This window comes from Haliotis asinina, chromosome 9 (assembly GCF_037392515.1).
Source record: "Haliotis asinina isolate JCU_RB_2024 chromosome 9, JCU_Hal_asi_v2, whole genome shotgun sequence".
In the NCBI taxonomy this organism is placed as follows: Eukaryota; Metazoa; Mollusca; class Gastropoda; order Lepetellida; family Haliotidae; genus Haliotis; species Haliotis asinina.
The window spans coordinates 39211448-39229280 of NC_090288.1; the positions used below are offsets into that span (position 1 = coordinate 39211448).

General features: G+C 38.8%; 1 protein-coding gene across 1 annotated transcript in view; it reads right to left on the reverse strand.

Annotated features, from left to right (window-relative positions):
* Window positions 1–3416: 3416 nt before the first annotated feature.
* LOC137295729 (uncharacterized) overlaps window positions 3417–17833 on the reverse strand; it is a 50973-nt gene continuing 36556 nt past the window's right edge. The window contains exons 14-24 of the mRNA XM_067827245.1: window positions 17089–17301; window positions 16529–16659; window positions 15310–15470; window positions 12948–13090; window positions 12347–12528; window positions 11559–11676; window positions 10528–10703; window positions 9089–9247; window positions 8116–8331; window positions 6911–7512; window positions 3417–4233 (exon numbers count right to left, since the gene is read on the reverse strand). Coding sequence (XP_067683346.1) covers window positions 3975–4233; window positions 6911–7512; window positions 8116–8331; window positions 9089–9247; window positions 10528–10703; window positions 11559–11676; window positions 12347–12528; window positions 12948–13090; window positions 15310–15470; window positions 16529–16659; window positions 17089–17301 — 2360 coding nt within the window. The 3' untranslated portion in view covers window positions 3417–3974. The remainder of the gene's footprint in view (window positions 4234–6910; window positions 7513–8115; window positions 8332–9088; window positions 9248–10527; window positions 10704–11558; window positions 11677–12346; window positions 12529–12947; window positions 13091–15309; window positions 15471–16528; window positions 16660–17088; window positions 17302–17833) is intronic.

Sequence of the window (17833 nt, forward strand, 5' to 3'; positions counted from 1 at the left end):
GCTAGTTTGTTATGTCATAAATTGATCATCACCTTTTCTCTCAAATGAAGGAAATGACCTTCTAATTATGTATCTTGATAGTTTATAATGCAAATATACACCAGCAAGTGGTAATCAGTAATTTGGTGAAGTCTCCCAGTATGAAGAATTTCTCTATATGTTGTTCTTTCCGACAGACACTCAGTTTATACTGTTTTCAAGGCCTTCTTCTTGTAAAAAAAATAATTCTCTTAAAATGTTCCTGTATGCAATGCCCTATTACTATTTTGAAGTTTAGCATTTCATAGAGTTTAAACAGAAATAGGTTATATGAGTGCTTATGTTCAATGTGATGATTTCATAAAGTTCAAACATACAATCATTAGCAGAACCTTGATTCCAAACATTATAGTAAGGAATGCATTCTGGATGAGAAACATCAATAGCAGACTACAAACTTGTATATGGACTGAACTGAAATACTCAGCTCATTATTATAATCTGACTTTGGTCTTGTGACTTTGGTAACTAGTCTGTAAACAGCATAGAGTGAAATGTGACAAGTACAGGTAAATCATGTCATATCCTAAGCTATGATGTAAATGACACACATATATGTTTACTCAAGACGTCATTGCATGTAAGCTACAATTCAGTACACAAGATAATTAAAAGACTTCACAGTTGAAGATATCCACGGTGGTGAACATAATGGTTCACACCAAGGTTTCACATCCCAGACTTCACATTAAATTTTCATGTTGGAGGTTTTTCATCAAGTTTTCATGTTGAAGGTTTCACATAAAGGTTTCACATCCCAGATTTCACATTAAATTTTCATGTTGAAGGTTTCACATCCCAAACCTCACATTAAATTTTCATGTTGAGGGTTTCTCATCAAGGTTTCATATAAAGGTTTCATGTTGTGGGTTTCACATCAAGACTTCATGCGTACAGGTTTTACATCAAGTTATAATATCAAGGTTTCATGTTTATGGTTATGCATCCAAGGTTTCACATCAAGGTTTTCAAATTGTTGTTTCACATCAAGGTAATTAAGCTGAAGACATTTTGCTTTTAAGAGCAAAAAATGGTAGCTTTCAAGGTCGGTTATATACTTGCCACCATTATCTTGACACTGCATGCTAAGTTGCATCTTATTCACAGAATTCTTAATAATCTTTGATATTATGATGGTCATGTCATTCTATTTACATGTTTACAGTTAACGGTATATGCTCACTCTCTTATTTGACACAAATAACAGCTAAACTTCATATCACAGTCATTAATACATGGGGTATTCGTACAAAGGATATCACTCATATCTCAGACCCAATTGGACACTATCGTGATGCCAGACACCGTTGTCGTGTACGACACGTTTGAGATGTCTGACACTGCCATGATGTCAGACACTGTTGGGATGACTGACAGTATTGTGATAATGGTTGGGCAAATTGACAACTGAAATATAACTCATTCTAACAAAGATGTAGTTCTAGGCCAATCTTAACTTCCCTGCTTTTACTTACAGTACTTGTAACCAGAGATCAGATCTCATTATTAAATGGGACTCTGGGCTTAGTCAGTGTTCTATTGAATGTCTACATCATCAGTATTTAATACATGAAAGCATAGATATATAGATATCAATACGACTATGAAATCAACCTCCATGGAACTTTGGGCACCAGAAACACCCAGACAGACACAGACATGCATTCCAGGCCTTTAGTACAGTCCAGAGTACGAGATACACGTGATATTACTTCCAATACTGTCTATATCAAGCTGACGATCACAACAGTGGCTTGGGTGTTGTTAATTTCAGTGTATATATAGAGACACAAATGTACAAGTATTACAGTAACTGCCCAATCTGAACCTCACAGCTATACAACCCCTGGATATACCACCGTGTTAGTTTTACACTGCTTTTAGCAATTTTCCAGCAATATCGAAACAGGGACACCAGAAATGGGCTTCACACATAATACCCATGTGGGGTCTTTGGCATGACAAGCGAACACTTTAACCACAAGGCTGCCCCACCATGAAATAATGCATGTGCTGTATTAATATATGGGCAATTCAGTCCAACTCAAGTTTTGAAACAAGAAGATACATTCTCATGTGTTATGAATGTACAGATTGGGACGTTTAACCCATTTTAATAAGTAGCAGATCCTGTCACACACATTCTTACAGACACTCATAATGGACAAATGGATGATCTGCACACCACCAAGTCAAAACCATTTTTTTCAAATAGCAATGTGCACAAATAAAAGTGATGCGCCGATGTCCGAGAAACGTTTCACTTTTTTCATTTAGCCTGATGAAGAACAAGCTATTCCTGCATCTCATACATACTGGAGCTTGAGGCTGTATTGTCAACAACTGCAAGGCTTTATTATGAAACAAATGTGCTTAAGACTCTATATACAAACCAACTATATTAGGAGTATCACATAAAACTCAAGTATAGATAAAGATATGGATGTACTGAAGTGCACATTTCTTGAGGAAGGATTCCATTACAGAAAATATGGTCTTTCGGGAACTGTTTTTGTCCCTTTCTCAAATCAAAGTTAGAAATGTTAGAGACAGTGTGTCCTTTCCATGACACTAATGATGAATTTAAAAGAATGAGGAATAAATAAGTACAGAAGGAAATTCAACAGACAAATGAGGTCTGTCACACTCTACATTCATTTACTATATCAGATGTCTCACTATATGGTTGGGTTGCTGTTGATGTAGTAGAAAAGGTGGAAAATGAAAGTTAAACTCACAAACTGTTGAATTGTCGAATTAAGGTGAGTAAGCATTGCTTTTTCACAGCTTTTAGGAATAGTCCAAGGACATTGTTATCAATGCTTGTTCTATGTGATATCCTTGGTGAGGTGTGAATGGCATAAGTACTTCTATTTACAACACACAGTCAACATGACACTATACATGTCAGCAGTATGGTACCACAGATTTGGTATCAAGGGTGGGCACCCTATCTCAGGGTAGTTATATACACAATGTACACAATCCAAAAAATATACTCTTTGAGATCACAATAAATATCACTCAGCATATTATGACAGTTCAGCAGTATATACATGACTTAAATACAACACAAATTGTTGTACTTAAAGAAAATGAATTGATACGACAATAATAATGTTAACAATAGTAAAAAACAAATAGTCTAATGTATTGTGTATTGTTAAACTTTAAATGATTTTGAAATTATGAACAGTGATGTATATCAGAAATTAATTTACAAATTAACAAAAAATTCAGTGAAATATAGGTTTTATCTGATTTGGGCCAAACACTACCTGGGTGTCTGGTATTGTTTATTACAGGGACTCAGAAATATAATATCAGTTACAGCAAAACATAAACTAAATAAAAATATATGCTTCTAACATGGCCTATTTTTTGTTCAATGGTTCAGTGGAAATATAATACTTGGAATAAAAAACATTAGTCCTACATGTTTAGCTTTAAGCAGTGAGATGTAAAGAAATAAAATATTGCATTTTTCAATTCAGTTTTGACAGGTATCACATATGTGATGTGAATATGATGATCACATATCATGATGAGATAATCACAGAAATGCTCTATACATTGCACACAATCACACTCAACTTCAAGATTTATCAAACATCTTTTAAGTACACTTGTGCCAGGAAATACTTACAATATATACTGAACTGCAAAAGAAACACAACTCTGGCTTTTTGTCAAGTTTTTAAACTGAAGACAAAAACATGAACACTTACTTTTACAAATTTTAAATATCTTAAAAATTGTGTTTCTTTAGGTGTTCAGTATACTTACAACATACATATAATTATACCAGTAATTGAGCAAAAGACTACATTCAACAGTTACAGCAATGTCAAGCACTTCATTAGTACAAAACTTCATTTACAGCAGTTAAAAATAAAAACATATAAAATATATATAGCTTAGTGAGGTTAAAATCCTCAACTAGCCATGGCTTCCATTTGCTTCTTGACATTTGTATGGTTGATGAGATCAGGTGACTTGGAGGTCAAGGTCATCCCTGCAGTGTGGCTGATGACTGGCTGAGTATATGACCTCTGAAGGTCAAAGCCTGTGTTGTCTACTGGCCCCCAGAGATCTGGGTTGTCCTGCATGCGGAAGAGATGATTGTCTCTATCATCCTCTGAGAGAGGATTAATTTCTCTCTTCCAAAGATTGTTCCTGTTTGTGTGGTAGACACTGCAAAACACAAGATATCATATTTAATGTCTCTGAATTGTATCTAATTGTGTTTTGTTCATGTAACAAAAAAACCTCCCAACAGCAGATACTAGCATGTCTAAGGAAGAAAACTCTACAAAGTAAACTTTTGTAGCTTTAGCTGTATGTACCATTCATGACCTGCATAACTCAAGCTACCTGTTAGGCACTAGAAAGTTAACATATGACTTATCCACCTGGTACTGACTCACTGCTGGGTGAACAAAGTCAATTGTTGAACTCAATTGCCTAAGACTTGCCAGGGCCCACTTGCACAAAGCAATCTTAAAGGGGCACTGATGCGGAGCAATTTCCGTGGACTGGTGTAAACTTTTGTTATTGTTTTTCTCCAGTGAGTACCCGGATGATATCCCAGAATTCGTGACTGGTTCGTGACCTCTGCTGCGCTGTCCGTAAGCGCAATTGATAGTTTAATTATAGACAGATCAACTGAGGTGAAGTCATTTTTACTTCATTCCAAATGTATTATGAAAACAAATGAAACACTTTGAAGGTTAATCATCTGAACGTGGCAGAAATGGTAAAAAACTATTAGGACGGAAAACGTCTCTATATTTTGTCTCATAACCCTAGTTAGCTTATTGTCATACTTGTATGATTCTGAAAATTAATAAAAGAACACACGATATGCTTATACTCATAGTAAATTTCTAACATAACAGCAACATTTATACATTGTATAGAATGCCAATGTGGATCTTATTTCACACACATACGCGATCTAGTGTGTTTTTTCTGTCATACAGATTCTGCTGAATGCTACAACAAATAAATTAAAACAAAATGCAAAACATGAATGTAAAACAGACAGATTTTATAGCAACGATGTCCGGCTACTACCTTGTTCAGGAATGTATCCATCAATATCCACGTAAAAGAAATCGTATTCCATTCATCTGCAGATGGTAAGTAATCCTGCTCTGTGTCGCGTGTCTTACAACTGTCTCATTTGCGAAAAAGTAACACATCGTTTCACGTGTTTCATTGGTGAAAACCAGATAAACCTCTGATTGGTCTCCCAAGATAGCACACCTGGCAACTAATTGTATGATGTCCACTATTCTAAGTAATTTAGTTAACCAATAATGAGCAATCAATCAATCAAAGCAAGGGTGGTTAATTTTTTGAAGGGAGGATGTTGTTTTTGCACTTACACTTTACGACAGGGTGTAGTCATCTACACACACTGCCTTTTGACAAATCCGCTAGAAGATAAAAGTAATTAATCAATCAGTGAGTTATCGGTTAATCCTTTGATCGATGTTTGTTTTTGTAACTTAGTTGATAAACCCTCTTGCATCACTTACATCCACATATTACATAACATACAATACATTTGCCATTACAGACCTTAATTTATAATGTTGAGTATTTACTCCAGACAGGAGAAATGCCAAATGGGAACCTTTGTTGAGTAACCGAAGTTGTGTTACTACTAATTATACCTGTTATAAATTCATTAATTGACCATCCAGAGAATGATGACAAATAACACGTGTAGGTTTACACCATCAAATGCGAGTTACAGCAAGGAAGATGTAAACTCTGTGTCGCATGCAGCCTGAAAACACTATTGGGCCGAAACTGTTTTGAGGATACCAACGGAATTTCGTTACATAAGGAATACACACGGGCATTTGCTGTGTACTTGGGTAAATACGTGAAATAAGGGTTTTTTACGTAAGAAAATTTTCAGATTTCTCTACCAAAGGCAAAGTCATCGTTTTTTGTTTACGAATTCAAATAAATCAACTGTGTGTATTTATTATCATAAATAATAAACCATTGTAGCTACCATAGCTACCAAAATTTTCGTAAGATATTTGCTATCACAGCTGAACCAACACTCAGAATTACCTAAATATAAAGCTTTGCAATCTTCCGTACTGAAACAAATGGCTACGTGCCTGTAGACATCATATTTTCATGTAACATGATTAAATATCAGGTTAAAAACACTGAAATAGGATCAAATTGGATCAGTAACTATACCATCCAAGCATCCGAAAAGAACTACACTGCTGGGATATTTGGTTACGATCAGACAAGGAATACCATGGATATTTTTAAACAAATGGCATATGATGGGCATCCGGCCTCCCGAATGTTTAGGTGAAGAAACTCTGCTAATATGGACAGGAGCCCAGTTCCTTCGTCCGTCACGGTCGAAGGAGCGGGCGCTGACCAATTTGCGGTTTGATTTCGTAATTAGACCGTTGGCGTGAAACATTATTCGCTCCGCATCAGTGCCCCTTTAACACTGCGACTATCTTAAGCCTATGTTGAAGAATGAGAGTTAAAATCACTGTAGCACTAAGATCTCTTCATGCAAATCAGCCCAGGACTGAAGTCTAAGAAAAACTCAGTCAAGCTGTCAAACACTGTCACCCATCCAAGGACTGCCTGCAACCATCATTGCTTAACTTTAACTGTTTTCTGACCTGAGCTCTGTGCACAGGACCACACACCTGATGAGGGATAATGGTCTTGTTTGTTGCATTTAGTAATATTTCAGCTACCTCCTGAGCTGCTAAAAAGTAATGGTGGCCATATGGAAAGAATGCTTTCAGATCTCTTCAGATATTTCTACATGAACGTAATATTCATTAACAATACCATCCAACACTTCACTCACTTGAAATCTCGGCCCTTCAATCTGGCAAACTTCTGATGCTCATAGTCAAACACTGGAATTTTATTCTTCTCAAGCTGCCACCTTCGTCCCTCAAATGGTCCAGGTTTGAATCCCTTTGTACTCTCTATCCCCTCTCCTTTCACTGCTGGGTAGATGGGAATTCCTGCTGCCCGTGCCTCTGTGTCGACACTGGGGTTCAGGACAACATTGAGAGGTGGGATCTCATTCAGGGTGAGGCCAGGACGCTTAAGAGTGAACTTGGCAGGCGAGTCTTTCAGAAGCCCTTTGAGTCTGTCCACCTGATTGCTGGAATAGAACCCAAGACCTTTCATCTCGGTCTCTGGCAGGCATCTGTGTGTATGGTGACGTATGTCATCCACAACAATCTTGGATTTCCATGTAGACAGATCCTTGCTCTTAGCTGCGAGTTTCTCCTGACGAAGCTTCTCCCCAGCCAGGTGAATGGTGACTGGTTCGTTACCAAAATGCAGTGGTGGGCGGCGGTAGAGGTCAAGGTCAAGTCGCCTGTAGTCCCATGGATAGTTGTCCCGAGACAGTGGAGGTTGCAGGATGTTTACATGAAGCAGGTTCTCTCTCCAGGGCTGTTATATAGAGAATATTTCAGATCAATAAAAAATATTAGACATATTTTAACAATGATGAGTATATCCTTAATTCAAAAGCAAACTGACTGTACTGATCTATCCATGAAATGATGAAGTTTTATGCCACAGTCTGGTGTACATGAAGGTAAAAGGTAAATAAAATTGCATGAAATGAGTGATGGTTTTCATATGACAGTTATATCACAGATAGAAAACTGAAATTAAGGTGTCCATCCTTTTGAAAATAGGAAATGCACATGTTTTCCCCAACAAAGTTCGAACTGCAACTCTCAGATTTGTAGGCAGATACTCTACCACAAAGCCACCGGCCCAATGAAGGAAATGGGGTTGAATTATCTATTTATAGTTACTGTCATTAAACTGATTTCACATGCACTTCAGTTAGTGTTCTGTAGCTTCATTAATGATCATCTACCTTGTAATTATCCTTCATTGACGGTATATATGTTAGTGAAAACACCTCTCCAAGGTTTTGGTAGACAATGTAAAACTTCAGAGGTGTGTTTTCTCCCATACATAATGTCTTTGCAATGGGGACAATATATCTGCTTAGAGCTGCAAAGAATACATTCTTATTACCCTATGCAGTTCCTGAGTCCGAGCGTCATCAGGGCGTTTTGGGTGGATGTTGCTATCCTGCATGCTCTTCATACCCGGGTACACAAAGCCAGACTCGGTCCTCCATAAAGCCTTGGCCTTTTCTTCAGCCTCCTTCTGGAGAGCCTCTGGGTTGACGGGGACAACAGTCATGGAGTGGTGGTAATCCTGACAGTAAGTGTATCTGGTGTCTGGTTTCTGGAGGACAAGTGTTGGGATATTAGTTCCATGTAATTGGAAAATGGGTGAAATGGGTTCAGGGCCAAATAAACAACTGAACAAGAAACAGGACATTAGTTCCATATAAATACATGGAAGACATGGGGTGAAATGGGCTCAGGATCGAATAAATAATTGTACGAGAAATGGGACATTAGGTCCATATAAATACATGGAAGAGGTGGGGTGAAATGGGCTCAGGATCGAATAAATAATTGTACAAGAAACAGGACATTAGTTCCATATAAATGCATGGTAGAGGTGGGGTGAAATGTGTTCAGTGTCAAACAAAATATTTTTGCAGTTTCAAAGCAACATGCACTAAGGTTTTATAGAGTTATTTCATTTTAATGATTGCTGCAGTTTAACATGTATACCTCATTTGCACACTATAATGTGACTACAGGCTATAATGTGACCCTCCAAGCATACCCTGTATGCCTTCTGTTTGAACTATACTGCAACCTTTCAACACCCAAGTATACTGCTCTCCTGCACACTCTCACATACCAAAGACACGCAACTACTGTGTAATGCCATAATCCCCACACAAACACACACACCCATTCTGACTCCCTTCCACAACCCCAAAACAGATCCCACTGACCCTGTCCACAATTCCAACTCTACTGCCCCTTCCCACCAACCAGACACCACTTGACTGCACCCAAATCCCCATTCCAACCCTCGCACTGATACCATCCCCACTGAACCCTTCCATCTCTAAATGACTTACAGCTGCCAGGATCTGACGCAACTTCTCCCGACCGAGGTCTGTGGAGTTGAGAGTCTGAGTGCTGTAGTTGTGGGCTGTGGTGACATCAGCCTTAATGGTCACCGGCCTGTTTCGGTCACGCTCCAGCTTATTCTTGATGCTCTGCTCCTGAACGTTGTCCTGTACACAGCAATAGATGCTCATAAATGTCACACAGTGAAACAAATGATCTACATGGAAATAAGTCAAAGTGTTTGGGGAGCGAGGCTCACCGATAATCAGTGATCTAGTCTATGATTGGCTGGTTGGTTTGTTGTTTAACATCATACTCAGCGTCATTCCATGGTTGCGGTCTGTAAATAATCAAGTCTTGACCAGACAATCCAGTGATCAACAGCATGAACACTGATCTACAAAACTGGCAACAGATGACATGTTTTAACCAAGTCAGTAAGTCTGACCTCCCAATCCTGTTAGTTTCCTCTTACGACAAGAATGGGTTGCTGAAGACCAGTTCTAACTTGAATCTTCTTGGGTAATCTTGACCATATAAGACTACAACTAGACAGGACAAGCTGTGTTCAGTGTTGTTATACACTGATTTATATTATGGTACAATATTAAACATGATGTCTGTGATTTCAGATTGCAGAAAATCTGCAAACTTACACCAACTGATATTTTTCACATTTTGTTGTCTTTCATATTTCCTTCATTTATATCTATGTTAGAATAAGCATTTTTCGGTTATAACAAATGAAAGTCAACAAATATCTGTCCATATTGAACAACACATATACACTCAGCAGTCATAATGGGACAAAACTATGGTCATTGTCTTTATGAAGTGCTTCTTGAGTCTTTATTGAATAATAGGTACATAACATGACTGCCAAGAAGAGTTGTTGCTGAAGGAGATATCTACTTTAGAAACTGATGCAGTATTAGTTTATATAGAGGATACTAAACGGCCTTCCATGTAATACCATTTTTATTACATGAGTTAATGATTTCGTTTTCGCCTGTTTGATACGAAATCTTTCATCTTTGCATTGTCAACTTGACAATATCTACTAACAACAATGCTCCATGGATAATTAGCCTGATGTCAACCAATCACATTTCACCCTATTTCAGCGCTTGACACAGCTCGAATTGGATTAAAAATTACGTTCTTGCTGTGTGGAAACAATTGAAATAGGTATTCAACCACTGAAATCAAAATATTGATAACCGTTACAGAAAATCAAAATATTGATAACAGTTACAGAAAATCAAAATATTGATAACAGTTACAGAAAATCAAAATATTGATAACAGTTACATAAAATCAAAATATTGATAACGGTTACAGAAAGTCAAAATTATGATGTGATGTCAGATTGAACTTTCGATGAATCAAATCTACTCATTGCAAGCCTATTTATTACACAAGAACAGAGTACATCGTAAGTACTGACCATGTTCTCCTTGAGGAAGTCGTGCTGTTGCCTCTGGGTGTCCCTGTCAGCGATGCTCGTCACATACTCTAGGTTGAAGTTGTCGATGGGGGTCCATTCTCGGGTAGTCAATGGGCGGGGTGCAGCAGGCCTTTCCTCAGTCACAACCTCCTCCTTCTCAACCTCTGGCTGTAGTTCTGAAGAAAACAAAAGCTGGCCTTAGAGGCACCATCAACTCCAAAGACCCCTTGCTTCAAGATGAAGGGGTTCAAGCATCCCCTTGAAAGCACTGTATATACCATACATAAGCTGAATTTTGAAGACAAAAAAAAAATTCTGGAGAAGAGGATCGGGTTATCTAGAGTTTACATTTTCATTAAACCTTTTTCAGGAGGTTAGAAAATGACACCTGAACAAACAAGAGATGACGATTTTTTAGTGAACATGTCAAATTTGCAATTAAACATCATTAGACAAGGTTATTTATAGTTTTAGTTCTAATTTGGTTTTGCTAGGTATTGTCTTCTATGCAGGGATTACGATTAACAAGTTTATTTGTCTTGTACAGAGAGTTAGAAGAAGCAATCAGCTGTGCTCACGTTTCCACATCATCCACTGATGACTGAGTTAAAACATACCCAATGACATAACAAGATGAATTCTGATGCAGTGATTAGAAAAATCAGAATCATATCTGAAATTATTACTTTACCAAGAGAAATATATGCTATCATTGTGTCATATAATTGCAGGTTTTGCTCTATAAATATAAAATATTAAATATCATAACAAAGACTAAGCGACAACACTTTGGTATATTGCCAAATAGTTCTTATGCATGGGACTGTTTGACCCGTCACTAATGAGGTTTTGTGGAATCTCGCCATTTCCAACACGAAAAAAGTTTTTGACAAGACTTAGTGATCCTACTACAATGCAAAACAAAATGTGTACATGTATCTATTTTCTGTCAACTTCATTTCACTTTGATGCATGAGTAGATAGTGATTACTGTCAATAAACATTCTACATGGTACTTTGTTAATTTTCACCTTGGAGATCTTCCGAGGTGAATGGAACACCAAACTCTCGACTCATGGAAATCACCATCTCCGCTGACGGGAACAAACTGTTTCTGACAGCATCTCGGAAAGTCTTCAATCTGCTCAGCTGTAAGAGACACAAACTGTTCTTATAAAAGTATTGCAAAAGAGACCTTTCCATTTGTTTTTTCATACATGATTGGAGGTAAAGTCACAAAAGTGAACATTTGAAGTTAAAAACATTAAGTTCTCAGTCTAATATATTCTTCAGCTCAGAGGCTAAAACTGGGTGCAAAGTTTTCATAAGACTGAGCTGTTCTAGTTTGACTGGGGCAAACAGTTTTACCTCTATCATTGATTTCCTGTAGTTTGACCAAGGTCATAATGGTGAACAGCTGTTACCACTGATCTGTTCTACTTTAACCAAGGCAAATGGTTTTACCTCTATCATTGACCTCCTGTAGTTTGACCAAGGTCATAATGGTGAACAGCTTTTACCACTGATCTGTTCTACTTTAACCAAGGCAAATGGTTTTACCTCTATCATTGACCTCCTGTAGTTTGACCAAGGTCATAATGGTGAACAGCTTCTCCCACTGATCTGTTCTAGTTTACCAAAGCAAATGGTTTAACCTGTATCACTGACCCGTAGTTTGACCAAGGTCATCATGCCAAATGGCTTCTACAACTGACCTGTTCTAGTTAGACCAAGGTAATCACAGTCAATGGCCCCACCTCATCTTTGACCTCCTAAAGTTTGACAAAGATAATACCCATGAACAGCCTCTACCACTGACCTGTTCTAGTTTGACAAGGGCCTGGAAGCATGGTTTAGGGACCATGTCCCTGACATACAGCAAGGACTGCTGGGTGATGATGGAGAGTGGTTCATGAAGCTTCACACGACACAGGTCCACGTCTAGAGGGCCATAGAGGCGGCTGCTGAACAACATGTCCGAGTTGAACAGCACTGTCACATCTGCGCACAAAACCCAACTATTAATACACTGAACAAATATTAGAAAAATTATCTGCTAAATATTTAGAAAAGAATTTCCTGAATCAAAATTAAGTCCTCACCATACAATGTGAACGGAAGTGCGTAAAGTTCTATTACCTCATTTGTTTGTTTGTTCAATTGGTTGTTTGTTATTAAAAGCCACATCAGAAATTTTTTATGTACATGGCGACGGTCTGTAAATAATCGAGTCTTATCCAGACTAATCAGAGATGAATATCATGAGCATTGATCTACACAAATGGGATATGGCAACATGTATCAACCAAGTCAGCAGGCTTGACAACCCGATCCTTTAAGTTGCCTCTTTCAACAAACATTGTTTGCAGAAGGCCAATTCTAACGTGATCTTTACAAGTCTGAAGGACAGAAGGTCTGACCTGAGTTGTGAGGTTGAGGGAGGGCTTCCCACAGGACATGTACGGCCTTGTCACGGAGTCCCTCCAACACAAACAGATGCATGTTCCCGTCCAACACCTGGAAGCCTGTGATGATGTCCAACTCACGACTCTGTTGCTGCTCTCTGGCAATACACAAAACCGACACCTTCACACACACACACACACACACAACACAGGTGTATCTTGACATAGAAACATCATTTGTTGTAAGTGAAACTTCAATCTTAATAACTACATAACCTTATCAATCTTTGAAGATTTTCCATACAGGTGCAACAGAATAAGTATTGCCAGGGACCGAGTTTTAGTTTTACATCACTTTTAGCAGTGTACCAGCAATATCATGGCATGGGGACACCAGAAATGGGCTTCACACGTTAACCCCATATGGGGAATGAATGCAGGTCTTCCACATGAAGAACAAAGCTTTAACCACTAGGCTACCCCATCACCTGGATATATATATTCCACACATGGAAAAATAAATGTCCCCTTTTTATTCAGCGGGGCTTACAAAAACAAAATCGTAGTGCAATCATACTTGTAGCTCTCTTCATAGATAGACAGCATGTATCAAACATCACTTTGTGAGAATAGGCTGGCTATGAGTGATGGAGAACAGTATGTATCAAACATCACTTTGTGAGAATAGACTGGCTATGAGTGATGGAGAACAGTATGTATCAAACATCACTGTGAGAATAGACTGGCTATGAGTGATGGAGAACAGTATGTATCAAACATCACTGTGAGAATAGACTGGCTATGAGTGATGGAGAACAGTATGTATCAAACATCACTTTGTGAGAATAGACTGGCTATGAGTGATGGAGAACAGTATGTATCAAACATCACTTTGTGAGAATAGACTGGCTATGAGTGATGGAGAACAGTATGTATCAAACATCACTTTGTGAGAATAGACTGGCTATGAGTGATGGAGAACAGTATGTATCAAAAATCACTTTGTGAGAATAGACTGGCTATGAGTGATGGAGAACAGTATGTATCAAACATCACTTTGTGAGAATAGACTGGCTATGAGTGATGGAGAACAGTATGTATCAAACATCACTTTGTGAGAATAGACTGGCTATGAGTGATGGAGAACAGTATGTATCAAACATCACTGTGAGAATAGACTGGCTATGAGTGATGGAGAACAGTATGTATCAAACATCACTGTGAGAATAGACTGGCTATGAGTGATGGAGAACAGTATGTATCAAACATCACTGTGAGAATAGACTGGCTATGAGTGATGGAGAACAGTATGTATCAAACATCACTTTGTGAGAATAGACTGGCTATGAGTGATGGAGAACAGTATGTATCAAACATCACTTTGTGAGAATAGACTGGCTATGAGTGATGGAGAACAGTATGTATCAAACATCACTTTGTGAGAATAGACTGGCTATGAGTGATGGAGAACAGTATGTATCAAACATCACTGTGAGAATAGACTGGCTATGAGTGATGGAGAACAGTATGTATCAAACATCACTTTGTGAGAATAGACTGGCTATGAGTGATGGAGAACAGTATGTATCAAACATCACTGTGAGAATAGACTGGCTATGAGTGGTGGAGAACAGTATGTATCAAACATCACTGTGAGAATAGACTGGCTATGAGTGATGGAGAACAGTATGTATCAAACATCACTGTGAGAATAGACTGGCTATGAGTGATGGAGAACAGTATGTATCAAACATCACTGTGAGAATAGACTGGCTATGAGTGATGGAGAACAGTATGTATCAAACATCACTGTGAGAATAGACTGGCTATGAGTGATGGAGAACAGTATGTATCAAACATCACTTTGTGAGATTAGACTGGCTATGAGTGATGGAGAACAGTATGTATCAAACATCACTGTGAGAATAGACTGGCTATGAGTGATGGAGAACAGTATGTATCAAACATCACTGTGAGAATAGACTGGCTATGAGTGATGGAGAACAGTATGTATCAAACATCACTGTGAGAATAGACTGGCTATGAGTGATGGAGAACAGTATGTATCAAACATCACTGTGAGAATAGACTGGCTATGAGTGATGGAGAACAGTATGTATCAAAGCATGTCAGCTTCATGTGGCAGGATGCCTGAAGTGATGTGGGTTTCATATGTCAACCATCTTGGTGAAATGCATGAGTGCACATATGGGATGGACACACAAACCCCTAAAAAAACAGACATCTAAGCTTCTAATGTGCCTAATTATGCAACACAGCACAGCTAAATTGTGCCATCTGAGACTACAAGGTCATATCCCCTATGATGGTCAAAATAATTTCTTTTAATCATTAATTTGATGCTGATAGTACTGACGCTGAGAGTTTGTATGTGGACAGAGCGGCGTTGATGACGTGTTGCGGCATGTCGTCCAGCTCCAGTGCATGGGCATTGATGCTAGCGATGAGGTCCTGCAACTTGTGTAGCATTGACACGTTCTTGTAGTCAAACAGGAAGATGATACGGCCAAATGGACACTGAAGCAAATAGTAGCAGGTTTAATCTCAAAACTTTCCAGGTTTCACTCTCTGAATCAAAGCACAGGTTATGATTCACACTGTAATAAACACAACATGCACCTAAGTGACTTGGTGCTTACATAAATCAGTCATGCAAATTTATAACCTGGCATTTGAGGTGAGGTAAAATGAAGCTAAACACTGCAGTGAAGTATATTTCCCTCATATGAAGTCGTGCATGTGTGGCTACTTGTACTAACCCAGACTGAGGCTGGTTTCATGGTGCTAGCAGTTAAACATGAATACCCCACCCAGACACTTTATACAGCCGACCAGTCCTTGTTGTACCCATTAAAGCCATGCATTAGGCAGAGACAAACAAGTACCATATTTTAACATCTACTGCAATGATACGGCCGAGGATCGAACTCGCGACCTTCTCTTCTCTCTGCGGCCACTCAAGCCACTACCCCATGGAAGTGGTCCAATTACTTTGAGGGAAGGAGTCACAGAGGTGGACAACTGCAGCAGCCAATTCTTTGACTGATCCAGCATGTGTTGTTGAGGACTGATTCCAACTAGAGGAAATGGGTTACATATTAACTGATTCATCGATTATGCTGCTTGAGGTAGGGCAGACCGTCCCTTGGAAATCACAGCAGGAGGCCATGCTTTGGTATGGACTAGTCTGCCCTTCTAAGTGACAACATCCATGGATCATTGTTTTTGTCAGCCATAGTTTGGTGGTCAGCGTGTCAGCGTGTCAGCGTGTAAATAATCACATGTGGACCAAACAATCTAGCGATCAGCAGCATAAGCATCCACCAAGGCAGTTGGCATATGATCACGTGTCAGCGAGAATCCATAACATGTTATGTAACACTGTTGTAACATATTGTTATATAGTTTATGTATTTTGTGGAGGCAAAGCATGATATTCAAATTGTTAAGACACAGTGGAGACTAGCTCTTTTCTTGCTTAGAATTATTTAGCTAATTCACTTCCATTTAGCAAGGGTCCATATTGTTTTATTGATAAACTATCTACAAACACAAAGACGTTAACCAACACCCACCTCATTAGTGCTGAGTAACGGTTCTTTGGCAGAGACTCGAGATGGCGTTGTCAGGGGATGTGCCAGTTCAATCTTCACTTTCAGTGTGGCACTGGTATTCAGGTAGTGACCCGTGGACAGTGGACAGTCAACTGATATGAGAAAGAAAATGTAATGAATAGCACAGCCACAAGATAAACACAAGTATCATAGAGTTGTCTCCCTTTCGCTGGGTTTACAAGAATCTACTATGTCTGTAGCCTTTTTTATAACAAACAGAATCTATGGTAAGGATTAAATTATTATTCCTTCCAAGACATATATTGAGTTGAAGGACATCATCATCGCCACCACCACCACCACCATCATCATCATCATCATCATCAAATAGGGTCCTCCCGAACATGTAAGCTTCCATTACTCAAGCTAGCCAACTACGTTTTGTTTGATTGCTGTTTAATGAAGCATTCAGCAATATTCCATTCATTCTGTAAACAATTAATTCTGGACGGGACAATTCAGTGATTGACATCATGATAACCCACTACGTGTACATATAAAAAGAGGTACAAGATGTCTACCTGGTCCATCCACTGCTCCAGCAATGCCGATGACCCGTCCGTCTGGCCTTGTCTCATTGCCCAGCATGTCGGGGATGGCGGTGTTCTGGATAGGCAGCTTGAGGTGAAGGTAACGATGGCCCAACAAGAGTTCAGACAAGTCCACCTGGGCCAAACCGAAAGGGTCCCAAGGTTTGTTGCGTCCCTCAAAAGGGTTGTGCAAAGTTCTGCGACCTGTGAAAGTGAAAGAAAATGAATGAGTACAATTTTATGCTGCTTTTACAAATATTCAGGCAATATCACGGAGGGTGACACCAGAAATGGGCTTCACACTTTGTACCCATGAGGGGGACTCAAACAGAACATGATGACTGCAGTCAGTTAAATCACACATGATAACAACCAGATTGCAATTTCAGTCAGCTCATTATGGGCAACTTGTGACCTCATCAGATCTAGACATGTCACATAAACAATGAACATAATTAAAAGGTCACATGCAATCAAAACATCAAACACAATTAAAACACAATTATCACTTATTCATGACATATAATATACTTTGCTGCTTGTCAAAAAACAAATAAACAAAATAATAAGCTTACAATTGTGATTCAAAAGTGCAATATTTTGTACTTCGGCTTAATTCCCTGAAAACGAGGCCCTCGGGAGACCGAACCCAGTCATCGCGGGTGGGTATGCACTCAAGTGTAACGACAGCTTCCAAATTGGCTGGTTCCTTTGCTCATATGCTGAGGGCTCATTG